Raw genomic sequence first — 12487 nt, 5'->3', positions numbered from 1 at the left:
TCTAGCTCCAGAAGTTCCATTACATCGACACTTTTGTGCTTGATATAAAGAGCTGCAAAATACCCTCTGAGCATGGAGGGTATAGCCATCAGGGAGCAGCCATCAGGGAGCAGCCAAGTGCTGGAGATGGCAGCAGCATCAGGGAGCTGTCTCCCGACCTGGGGCGCTCCTTTGCCCCCCGGGCACAAGAGCCCTGGTGCCTCCCTCGGGAGCGCTTTGCCTTTAGGCTGGGATCTCACTGCCACCACCTTAACACTCAGTCCTTAGCAATGGATTGTCCAGCTCTGTTGGGAAGAATGGAACAGCGCAGCTCTCTCTGATGAAGAGTTTGATCCTCAGGCTCCCGTCATGCAGTGTGGGCCGGGATGCACGGTTCGCCTCAGGCTTGGCTTGGCTTGGCTCTGCTTGGCGTGGCTGGGCTCAGCTCAGGCTCTGCTGGGTTGGGCTCGGGCTGGGCTGCGATGGGCTCGGCTGGGTTCTGCTGTGTTCGGCTAGGCTCAGCTCGGTTGTGTTCGGGCTCGGCCGGGCTCTGGCTCGGCTCGGCTGGGTTCGGTCTGCGGCTCGGCTCAGCTGTCTCGGGCTCGGCTGGGATGGGGCTCGGCTGGGATGAGGCTCGGCTGGGTTCGGTCTGTGGCTCGGCTCGGCTGGCTCGGGCTCGGCTGGGATGGGGCTCGGCTGGGATCGGGCGATTCCGCCCTGGCCGCGCCGCCGGGCTCCTATGGCCCGCTCTGCCCGGCAGGGGGCGCCTCCCGCGGTCCCCTCCGCCAGCCCCGCCCCGCTGGCCCCGCCCCTCTTTGTGTCGGCGGCCAATGGGGGCGCGCGGCGGGCGGCGGTCGCGCGGTAGCGCGCGGCATGGCGCGGGGCGCGGGGCGCGCCCCCAGCGCGGCCGGGGCCGGTACCGGGGGGAGCGGGGCCGGGACGGGGCGCCCGCGCTGCCGCCGCTGAGCAGGGGCCGCCCCGCACGGCCCTGATATACACACACACACACATACATACATACATACATACATATATATATATATTTATATAAAGAGGGACCGGGCGGCGGCGAGGCCGCGGGGCACCTCCCGGCAGCGGTCCCGGGCTCGGGCATGGCCGCGGGGCCATGACGGGCGCGGCGGGCGGCGGCGGCGGCCGCGGGAGCAGCCGCCGTGCGGCGGCCGGCAAGGAGGGGGGCCGGTCGCGGAGCGCCCAGCCGCGGGCGGCGGGCGGCGGCGGGAGCGGCAGCGGCGGGGGCTCGGAGGAAGAGGAGCAGGAGCAGCAGCGAGACGGCGGGTCGCTCTTCCTGGTGAACAAGAGCGGCTTCCCCATGGACGGGCAGACCTGGGAGCGGATGTGGGGGCACGTGGAGCGGGTGCATCCCGACGGCGGCGCCGTAGCCGCGGCCATCCGGAGCGCCGCCCGCCTGGCTCGGGTAAGGCGGAGCCCCCGCGTCCCCCTCGTGCGAAACGGGAGGGTGTCACAGAGCCCGAACCTCGAGGTCCCGCGGCTTCTAGCTCTGAGGTCGTCCGGGGGCCGGGGAGGCTCGAGGGCGGGTTGGGAGGGTGTGACAGCTCCGCCGAGAGCGTGCTTTCGGGGCTGCGAGGGGCAGCCAGGAGAGAGCTGGAGCGTCTGCGCTCCGAAAGCGTCCGGAACGGGCAGCGGGGGCTGCGGGATGCTTAGGAGCGGGAGTTGGTATCTTGGGAAGCGAGTAGGAAGAAAATGACTCTTTTTTATCCTGGGGAGGAAAAAGTAGAAAACAAGAGTTAAAAGGAACTGAACGAAGTGCTTTGTGCAGTTTAAATCACGTTTTTCTCAGCTCTTTGAAACACAGGCATTTTGTAAAACACAGCCTTGCGCCCGAAGTGTAACAAGAAATTTAAAACTCAGGCATTTCATTTCCAGTACGTGGAAAGATTCCAAACGCTTTTGTCTTGTATGTTCCTCAGTACAAGCTCCAAACAGCTCTGCCTAACCCAAGTCTTTTTCCTCCTGCCAGGAAATGAAATGTTGGTATCTGCTGTTGTTCAAAGGCTTCTCACCACTGTGCTGCATTACTGATCACAGTGTCTTTTACACTCTCTGCTTTGGCAGACTTTGAGCTTGATTCACTCCTCCCATCCAACAGCATTAATCTGAGCTGACCACTGAAGTCGGGGTTGATTTGCACCCCTCTGCATGCTGGGGTGAGATGGTCGGGCTGGTGCTGTCACAGTCCAGATTGTCAGTGATATTTATATACGTATATGCCTTTTCTCTGTGGGGTAGAAAGGAAATTTTGTGTACAGAGAAGTTGAAAGCGTTTTGAGTAGGGCTTTTCTGAGAAGGTGCTTGTCAAATAAGATGTAGGCTGAAAAGGCCTTTTATCTCTTCTGCAGTGTTTAGTTCAGTGTAAGTGTAAAAGGGGCAATCTCTTTCTCTCTGTTCTACTCTCCTTGTTCTGGAACCAGCCTCTCTTTGGATAGGGGAGTAGATTCAGCTGAAGAATAGTCTGGTTGTATTGAGTTTGTTTGTGGTTCTTTGGTGTGATTAATCTTGTACTTGTGCAGGGGCTTGAGGTAGAACTGAAGGGGTCAGGGAGAGGGTAAAACTTGTTTCAGCAGCATGACCGTCTTACAGTAGTCTAGACAGCCTGCAGATCTCTTTGGTGTTAAGGGATGGCAAAGCAATCGCTAGGCTTAACTTCCGTCCCTTACTTCCCAGCTCCAAAGTGTGTAACTTTTACTGATGATACCCATGGTGACTGTCAAAGCATCTGGTGAGACGTGCCAGTGGTTCCAGTGTGCTGGCATGCTGCCTGTGGGAGTGCCCCACAGAGCTTGCCCATGGCTTCTTCCTCAGTGCCAAAGCACTGGCCTGACTCTCTGTGGCATGTGTGCATGAAGTTGATTTGGACAAAAAATGTTTTGAAATCTGCTTGGCCGAATCGTTTGTTGTTGGTGATCAGTGGAGGGTGATTTAAGAGTTGTACTCCTCCAGTACTGTATGGAAGGAAATTCCCTGTTGCAGTGATTAATTTCTTCAGGGACAGGAGGACTTGGTGACCCCTGTGACTAAGTAGCTCTTGCTGGCTAAGCCTTGAACCTCTGGGGTCAGAGGGCAGCTTGAGGACCACCTGGTCCTTCTTAGGGCCAACACAGCTCAAGTGAGCAAATGAAGGTTAGGAGCAGGGGGTTTTGCCACCAAGTGATAGTTGGTTGCTAAAGCGATGATGGTAATTTCTGGTTCAGAATAGAAATGTGAGGGGAGACTTGTTCCTTAAACAGTGGTACAGATTTTTTTAGTTGACTTGTGCTGTTGGGTATGTGCCACCCCGCAAAAGACCGTGTACTGCTTATTGGGAGTGACAAGAGAAACTTGTGTCTGTGAGAAGATGATTTGTAATCCACTTGCATTCATAGTTGGTTCAGGCTGAGTGAGTGGTGAGTGCAGCTGCTCCATTTCTGCATCTGATCTGTTCTTAATCCCTAGTGATGGGGAGAGTTTTCATCAAGAAGCTCCACTTGATTGCTCTAATCATCTTGGTATTAGTCTCAGCAATCATACACTCAGAGCGGTTAAGTAGCTTCTTACCGTATTTGTGAGGTTGTCCTTACTGGAACAAAAGCAAACTGCAGAGATGGAGAGCTGCATCTCTCTCAAGAGGCAGAATCCTCTCAAAAAGCTGGCTTGTCTGCAAGGAGGCCAGTTCTGGAACCTGAGGGATGTCCCACCTCTGACTGCTGGCTTGAGCTCTGGGAAGAGTTCAGGCTTATGGTTTGGAAGGACTGTGCAATGCTTTACGTGTCCTGTGATCATGGAGATACTTGTAGATCTTAATGAATTAAACCTCTAAACAGCTTTGAGGGCTCTTGCCTGTCAGCTTCATTTGTGCTAGCTAACAATGTACTTGCAGGGTGAGCTTGTAGAAAACTACTTTATGGTCATTAAATGAGACAGTAGAATTGGGCAAGACCAGTTTCACACAAGATGTCTGTGGTGAACTGAGACTACAGCATTTCCAGCCATAGGATGATGGTGTCGGCTCTGCCACATGGTCTTGTGCTGCAGTGCCTTTACTATCTCTGGATCTCTGGAGCTGCTATTGCTTGGAAATACTGATATAAGGTCAAGGCTTTTCATCTGCCTCGTCTCAGTTTCACTCGCTTCACAAATTCATGGTCTGTAGTGCTGTGTCTGCAGTTCCTCTTGACGTCCCTGATCTCCTGCTACAAATCTTCACCAGCGCCTTGCCACTGAGCTGAGATGCACACTGTTAGCTGGAAAGCTGCAGCCTCAACAGCAACAATGCTGCACGTTTCTTTGCTTGTGGTGGTGTCCTACAGCCCTGGCTTCTGCTCCATGCTGGGTGGGTGCCCAGTATTGGTGCTCCTGCAGCTGGGGCAGGAATTGGGGGGCAGGAAATGTGTTTTGTATGGAAGGAGTGGGAGTGGCAGGTGGCTGTCCTCTGCCTGGCCTGGCTGGTGGCACAGTTTGTGTACTGCCTAGTTGCACTGGAGACATGAGAGCAGTGCGATATCCTGTGTGGGGAAAGACTGATGGCTTCTCTGTCGTGTCCTGAGATCTGGAGGGACTTGAGATTCCTGGCTCAGCAGGCCTGCTGAGGTAACTTTAACAATCAAGTTATGTGTCAACCATTGGGAAAACCGTGGTTCTCTTTACCAGATCATACCTTGGTGTCTGACATGATCATCCTCCTTGGATGATGTATCATCCACCTTGGAGATGGGGAGCACCTCATCTGGAGGTCCAAACCTGATCCCTATGGTAAGGGTGGCCACTCTGGGTTACAGGAAGGGCCACATCTGTTCATGCTGGTGTGATCCCTATGGCATCCTGGGTCCCACAGCTGTGCGAGGACTGGAAAAAGGATGCTGTCTGTGTCTCTGCAGCAGCTGGGCCTCTCACTGGCTGGGTCTCCCATTGTCTTGGTGTATTGTGTAAGTACATGCACCTAAGAGCTTCTCTATCTTCAAAGAAAAGGAGCATTTATACTGGAGCAGGCCAGCCCTGGGAAGGTGTGACAGCCCTGCTGTAATTCCCTTAATCAGCTCCTTGCTGCTCCTGAAACTCAAGCCTCATCTGGTGTGTTGAGTCCAGGTCTGCCTTCATGCTTGGAGGGACAGGTGAATGATTTGTCCAGACCAAAGGGGCTGGGGGAGAAAGGAACTTGTGAAACCAAAAAAAAAAATGCCTTTAATGAAGAGCTTGGGCATGGAAATCGTGATTAAGAAGTGCTATTGAGTCTTGCTCGTAACTCCCACTGGTGAGGAGAGAAAGCCCATGTGCGTGCTCAGGCCCGTGTGGGGCTGGAATGGCGGGAGCGGGCTGGAGGCCTTGCCATCTGCTCGCTGCTTACAGTACTTTTCTGTGTGCCAGTAGTGTAGGAGTCTCTGTTTTTTTTCATTTGGTGTTTTGGTTTTTTTTCCTTTCTCATAAGTGTATTTACTGTTTGACTGTAGTAACTAGCTACATGTAGTAAATGCTGGGTTTTGGTCACCTTGGTATTACCGGTGCTCACTCCCTGAAAGCAAAGGCACAGTCCCTCCCTCATAAGTGGAGATGGGAAGTGGAGAGGAAAATCTGTGTGTTGGAAATGACCCTGTATCACCTGAACTTACTCTTCTTACCTGTGATTGCTGCCTTGAACTGTATTTAGGACAAAGATATGTCACTTTATGCGTTTCAAACTATTGTAGCAATGATGTGGGCCCACAGACGCTGCAAGATTTACTTTGCATCTTGTGTCACGGCTACCCAAATTGCTGGTTCCTGAATTTGGGTCTGCATTAATATTTAAATAAACTGTTTCTTCCATTGTGTTTTTGAGAATTGTACTAACCTCTTTTTAGCCATGCTGCCCACTTTAATATCTGCTGATCCCATATTTTGCAATGTCACCCCCAAAATAATGGGACTTGGGACAAGGCTGTGCCCCTTTCCTGCCTGGCTGCAGGCTCAGGAGCCACATAGCTTTGGGTATTAAACATGGATTGAAGGCCTGGATTCTTAAAATGCTTAGGCACAAGCAGATGTCGTATGAGATTTTGGAAAAATCCCATTATGTTGCCAGTCTATATCTTTAAGTGTCTTAATATCATTAAATATCTGGGTCACAGGTGGTCTTCTAGGTACCATGCATTCCCTGCCCAGCAAGTCTGCTGCGGACACATGGCAGATGGGAATTTATGCAGCCTGGGATCCTTGTCTCCTTTTCTCTTGTGGTAAAGGAAACCAAAAATCAGACTTGAAATGGCTTCTTGGGGAAGGGGGGACAGCAGAGCCAGTGCTGGGACTCTGCTTATCCAAACTGCCCTGTGCTAAGGGGGAAAAATGGGAAGCATTGGCTTTCTGTGCTGGACTGCCTGCCCACACAGGGATGCTGGTGGCTCTAATGATGAGCCTGCCGTGGGGGGGCCTGCGCTGGGCTCTCTGTGCCGGCAGGGATGGGGCTGGCTCTGGTGCACAGGCAGCCCCCATTGTCAGCAGGATGACTTTGCCTGATGCTTGAGTTCACGTGGGGTTTAAGCCATCTGTGCTGCCGCGTTGCGTTGCACTGAGCACATGCCACTGCCCGAGTAAATCACTTATCCGCTCTGCGGGGAGTGGTAACTATCTAACCTCTTTATCTCTTTTTTTTTTTTTTTGTGTCCAGCCCTCAGTGCCACCTGTGCCAAACTACAAGCTCTCCATGTCAATCCCAGAATGGCTTCAGGCAATACAGACCTACATGAAGATGCTGCAGTATCCTTCTCGAGTGTGTGGTTCCTGGAGAGAAGGTTGACTTGTGCCTGGCATGAGTTACCAGGAGCTTAACTGAAGCATTAGCTGGTTATGAGGGGTTGAGATCATTTGGGGGTAAAAGGACGCCTCCAAGGATTTGTGATAGCACCAGCAGCGCTGAGCTTGTCATAGCAATCCTCTGGGAGATGTAATTAGCTTTAAATGATACTGAAAAATTTAACTGAAGTGGCATTGGTGGGAGTAGAAGTGCTTATTTTGAAATTGATTTATGCGGATATTATGATTGGATCATGATGTCTGGAGAAATAATATGGCATCTTGTCATAAAGCAATGGGGACAGTGTTGTGGCAAACCCTTTCTCCCTCTGCCTTGGAAGCCCCTGTGGGCTCCCTGAGGACTGCCTGTGTGCTCAGCTTGCAGGAAGTGCTTGTCATTGGGGTGAGTGGCATAAGCAGCTGTCCTGACCCCAAGGTGGGCAGGCTTGCCTTTGAGACAGGAACTTGCCTGGTGTGTTCATCAGGGATGGACACATCTATTTAGCCTCCCTGTCACTGCCCCATGCCTAATTCCTGACTGTTTCCCTTGCTGACTGATAATATCAAAGAAGGTTGCTGTCCCAGATGCTGCTCTTCTGGTTTCCTTTTTTTCTGAACTCTCCCTTTTTGTGTGTGTGGGGAAGCTGTGGGGATGAGGAATGAGTGTAAAGTCCTGGTAAGGATTAAGAAGGGATATGGGTGGCAGCTGAAAGAGCATCCAAAAATAGCAGGCGTTGTTAGCCTGCTGAGGAGCAGTGGTTGGGATCAAGGCAGCAGCAGGGCTTGGAGCCGCAGCAGCTGCGGTGGGGAGAGAGGCTGGGGCCTTCCTGCTCTGCAGGGGGGTGGTACGTTTCTCTTCTGTATGTCAGCCACTTGGGCAGGACAAGAGGCTTGTTGCTTGCTGGAGTTGTGCCAAAGAGGATACCATGTCACATAGAACTCAAAAAATTGTACTTTTCCCTGCCTCACCCTGCAGTGGTTTTGAAATCCTGCACTCTGCTATGTAGCAGGAGCAGGCCTCAGGGGACAAAGTTTGGATCTGTGTTCAGAAAAGCTTCAAAGTGGGCTGGGGGGTAGTGTCTGGGCTTCCTTTGAGGGCTGAAGGAGGATGTATGCTTTGTTCAGAGCACCCTGAAAGGGCCTCATGAATTAGGTTTTGAAGGCAGGAGGGGAAAAAACCCCTTGTTTCTGGAGAACTCTGAACTCTAATTGAAGTCAGTTCAGAGCATCCTGGTGCAAGCTGGAGTTTTTATTTAGACCATGGTTATGCAGCCAGCAGCCAGCAGCTGTGCTATTTATGCCTTGCAAGGCACCCTTTGCCTCCATGGGGTAACCTCTTTCTGCTCTTGTATTGCCACTACAATTTTACTGGCATGAATATTCTAATGGCCATGTTACGAAATAGGTTAGGAAAGAGATTTAGCTGGAAAGATAACCTAGAAAATGTAAGTGAATAGTCTTGGAGTTTTTTAGTTTCTTCTTTTTCTAATTTTTTTGGATTTTTTGTTTTGTTTTTACTGAACAGATTGCTATCTTGATCTGATTTACTACATTGCTGCTTGAACAGCTGTGCTTGAGGAGCAAGGAAGAGGCTGCTTTTGGTGATGCTGCTGCATGGTAGCTTGTGCTTCTAGGCAAGTGGTGCTGAGATTTGGTTGACTGCAGGCATCATTTGTGATGAACTTTTCTCCTATCCTCATAGTGTTAACTAATGAGCTTGAGTTGCATGTAGCTGGTTATTTTAATTTCAAGTGCATTGTGGTTTTTTAGAGAATGATTTCTATTTCCTAAGTGTAAATGGATGCACTTGCCACGGTTTTGGTTTACAGATCATATGTGAGCTATGTGGCCAAACTTGTAACCCAATAGTGAGTGAGACCTGGGAGATAAGTGACTTAATAACCGTCAAATGCCAAATTTGAGTATCATTTTAGACAGACAGCCTTTTTGCTTGACTCTGCACTGGATGGTGGTTAATAGATCATACAAGAAGACAAGTAAAAAGTTTGCTTTATTTCACATGCCAGGGTTTCATCTCTGAGAGTCAATGGCTTTTACTGCTTGTTCTATGTTTCAGCAGGAAGTGAGAACTGAAATTCACCTTTAGAGCATTGTCATCTTATTGTTTGACTGTTCAAGTCACTTTCCTTTAACAGAGAAAATTCAGATATAATCACACAGGAACACAGTTCTTCGAGATCAGAAAAAGCAGACCTCTAAGTGGGTAAGTGTCTCTGGAATTGGTCTAGTGCCCTTGTCCCACATTGTGTCAGCTGATCACCTGGCATTTAAGCATCTGTGGCACCATGGCACAGGAGGGCTGTCTCCTCTGCCACGGCTCCTCTGGCAGGGCCAAAACTGTATGTTGCTGAGTGGAAGGGCTGGCCTTGCTTGGCAGCTGTGTGGCAGCTGCATATCTGCAGGCTAAAGCTGCATGCACGGGGTGGGAAAACTCTAACTTTGTGCTTGTTGGTGTTGGGTTGGGAGGGCTGGGCTGCTTTTATGAAAACTATGTAAGTCCTGATATTCTGGTTGTGCTGTAATGCCCTTTGCTGATGGTTGGAAGAGATCAGATTTGAAAAATGCTGTAGGAATTTTGACGTCTTGGGCACAGTCCTTTCCTCTGGAGGCTCACAATGGACTGTGTTAAGTTGCATCTGTGTTCTCCCATTGCCTCTCATCTTGCTCTTCCTTCCATGTGGTGGACTCCTGTGCTGAGCGGTGATGGGTTGTGCAATGCAAGTATGAACATGTGCCCGGGGAGCCTGCCAGCAGAGAACTGGGGTCCCTTGCATGTAAGAACTGCATCTGACTTAGGATGATTCTTTAATAGAACCCAATAAATTAGCAGGTTAGGGCAGGAAGTGATGTTGACAACATTATGCTTTTATTTTAGGGTGAAATTTAGATAAGCAGAGTATAATTACTTCTGTAGATTAGCCTGTCTCTAGTTCTCCTCAGCTCTCTGTCATTAATCTAATGGTCCATCACTGTAAATTCCGGTTCCCACTCCAGCTTTGTGCTTCAGGTTTTCATCTTACTGACAGCAATCTTTTCCCACTTCCTTTTTCTGATGTTTACTGCTCTGGTGGAACTAGTTTAAAACAAATCTTGTGCCTTGAATGATAGATAGGTTTACAGAAGCTTAAACCAGTTTTCAAGCTGCTCGCTCATTTTTAAATTTGTCCCATTACTTTTTTCCACGGAAGTGGAAGATGAAAATGAATTGTGTTCAGCACTTACCACTTAAAAGGCCGTCATCTTCCTGGGCTGGATGAAAGCCTGGCTTATGAGGACGGGTACTCTTTCCTGGAAAGGAACCAATACAATGCTCACAGCTGGAGACCTACCCCTGGCTTTGGATCCTCTCCATTTCCTCTAATTATCTGCCTTACTGTGTTGTCTGGGGACTTGTGTCTGACTTCTCTCCTGGTTTTGTTGCTATTAGGACTTCTGTGAGTGACTTGAAATGGGGTTGCAGGACTTCTATGGAGTTAAGGAGAGTACCCCTGGAAATGGTCCAACTCCTCAGGGCAGCTGCTGCCAGATCTCCAGGCACAGTAGTCTGAACCTGGTGTATGCTGGACTTGCACAGTGTAGAGTCCTAAGACCTGTGCTGCTTTGCTCCTTGATCGTGTAGATGGGAGTGCTGCCCACATCCTGTTGTACTGCAGTAGGGCTCAAATGCTTGCCCTGTCTTGGTTTCTCCAAATTTGAGAAGGGGAACACATAGAAGACTATCTTAAGTTCCTGTCATTTTTATGAAACTAGGTTTAGATTTCAAGTAAACAGATAATTGTGTACTCACATACTAGCATTTACTATGGTCAAACAAATACAAGAGGAAGTGAGCTTAAAGGGTCATATGTCCTAAACACACATAATACTCTGAAGACCCAAACTTTAATTAGCTGAGATTTTTTTTCTGAATAGATAGCATGAAGATACAATTAGCTTTTGTGAGAAGTAAATGTAGCATACTGAATACAAATATACTGAAATGAAAAGCAGAACTAACTGATCTTTTTAAATTTACCTGGGCGGGTGTCAAGGAGGATGGGGCCAGACTATTTTCAGTGGTGCCCAGTGACAGGACAAGGGACAATGGGCACAAACTGGAACACAGGAAGTTCCATCTGAATATGAGGAAAAACTTCTTTACTTTGAGGGTGACAGAGCACTGGAACAGGCTGCCCAGAGAGGTTGTGGAGTCTTCTTCTCTGGAGATACTCAAAACCTACCTGGACATGATCCTGTGCAGCCTGCTCTAGATAAACCTGCTCTAGCAGGAGTGTTGGACAGATGATCTCCAGAGGTCCCTTCCAACCCCAGCCATTCTGTGATTCAGTGTGAATAATGCATTGATTGCCCTGTAATGTTGAGTTGTGCCTGAAAGCTTTCCTTTCCTTCATCTGGTGTGCAGGTCAGTTTTCATCAAAGCTCAAAAATCACCTACACCTGTTTTTTTCTGGGGGGTGTGTTCCACTTTGCAAGAAATCCGCTTCCAGCGTGGTGACAACAGGCTCCTTGCACTGAGGTAACAAGCGCTGCTCTGAGCAAGTTTCTGTCGTGTGAGAGGCCTCACTTTGCTGCAAGACAAAGTTTGCATTTGCAAGTCGGTTGGACAAGATGCTAAATGCCTCCAATTGCCACTGGCTCTTGAAAAATGAGACTGTTCCCAGAGCTTTATTGATACTAAACGTATTGCTTATTTCATAATGCGAGGGCTCAAAGCTAATGGAAGTATTACGAGATCTTTGGCAGCCTTTCTTCAAGAGAGCAGTGGCTGGACACAAAGAAGCTTGAGTACTAGATGGAAATTGAATATTCATAAATTCATGTGAAAGTGTCCTAAAGCAGCTGGGGCATATTAATGAATTTTTCTATTATGGAGGGAGAACTAGATATTACAGAGATTTAGTGCCAGCATCAGTGTGATGTATGAGAAAATAAAAATGTGTGGCTGCATGTAGAAAGACAAGCATAAATTATCTATAGGAACTCATTAACGGACACAGTCTTGCTGTAATTCAGTATTTAAAATCTCTTTAAGAAAAAGTCACTCTTATTGTCAGCTTAACTTCTAGACTGCCAGACACTCCATGGATTTGTCTTGACTACAGATAACACTTTTGGAAATGTTAGATTTCTGTTGGCATAGTTGTGTGAGTCAGGGTGGTAGAGCTGTGAACCTGTAAACTTTGTGTGGTATTCTTGTTGTACTGGCAGACTGTGACTGAAAATGTGTCTGTGTCTAACCTTGCCTGAGTTTGCAGTATTTGTACAAAATCCAGATTTACAGGTGTAGCTACATCCACCATATGAGTGCTTTGCTGATAGACTGTACAGGTATCCTGACCCGGGACAGTGACCTTCATAGGCTTTGTGATGTAAAGGTAGAGGGCACTCCATGGAGTTCAACTCTCATGATCCATGGAATGTGTGTGTGCATATGATACGAGTGTTTCAGGCATCAATAGGGCTGGTTTTCCTTTTCCCATACAGGATTATGCTGGTCAAACCTATAATACAGCTTCCTGTTGGTACAATTGGTCTGATAAAAAACGCCAATTTTAATTGAAATAGTCATTATTTTAAAAATTTCCTAGCTTAGATCAGTTAAGAACTTCAGGAAAAAAATGTATTTCTGGATATCTAGTAACTTCTGTAATTGTGTATGCAATGTCAACAAGCTGTTATTACTGGCTTTACAAGGAGTGATAAGCCC

The 12487-nt window shown here is 48.8% G+C and overlaps 1 protein-coding gene across 5 annotated transcripts in view; it reads left to right on the top strand.

Moving 5' to 3' along the window:
* Window positions 1-1105: 1105 nt before the first annotated feature.
* VASH2 (vasohibin 2) overlaps window positions 1106-12487 on the top strand; it is a 37367-nt gene continuing 25985 nt past the window's right edge. The window contains exons 1-3 of one of the 5 annotated variants that reach the window (XM_017811698.1): window positions 1106-1414; window positions 6635-6723; window positions 8927-8983. In XM_017811698.1, coding sequence (XP_017667187.1) covers window positions 1106-1414; window positions 6635-6723; window positions 8927-8983 — 455 coding nt within the window. Of the gene's footprint in view, window positions 1415-1475; window positions 1504-1526; window positions 1691-5293; window positions 5340-6634; window positions 6724-8926; window positions 8984-12487 lie in introns of those variants that run through there. The other 4 variants (XM_017811701.1, XM_017811699.1, XM_017811702.1 and 1 more) reach the window with 4 other exon arrangements.

This window comes from Lepidothrix coronata, unplaced genomic scaffold (genome assembly GCF_001604755.1).
Source record: "Lepidothrix coronata isolate B3197 unplaced genomic scaffold, Lepidothrix_coronata-1.0 Scaffold33, whole genome shotgun sequence".
Classification (NCBI taxonomy): domain Eukaryota; kingdom Metazoa; phylum Chordata; class Aves; order Passeriformes; family Pipridae; genus Lepidothrix; species Lepidothrix coronata.
The sequence above is the reverse complement of the archived record's forward strand: the minus strand, read 5'-3'. Positions and strand labels throughout refer to the sequence as shown.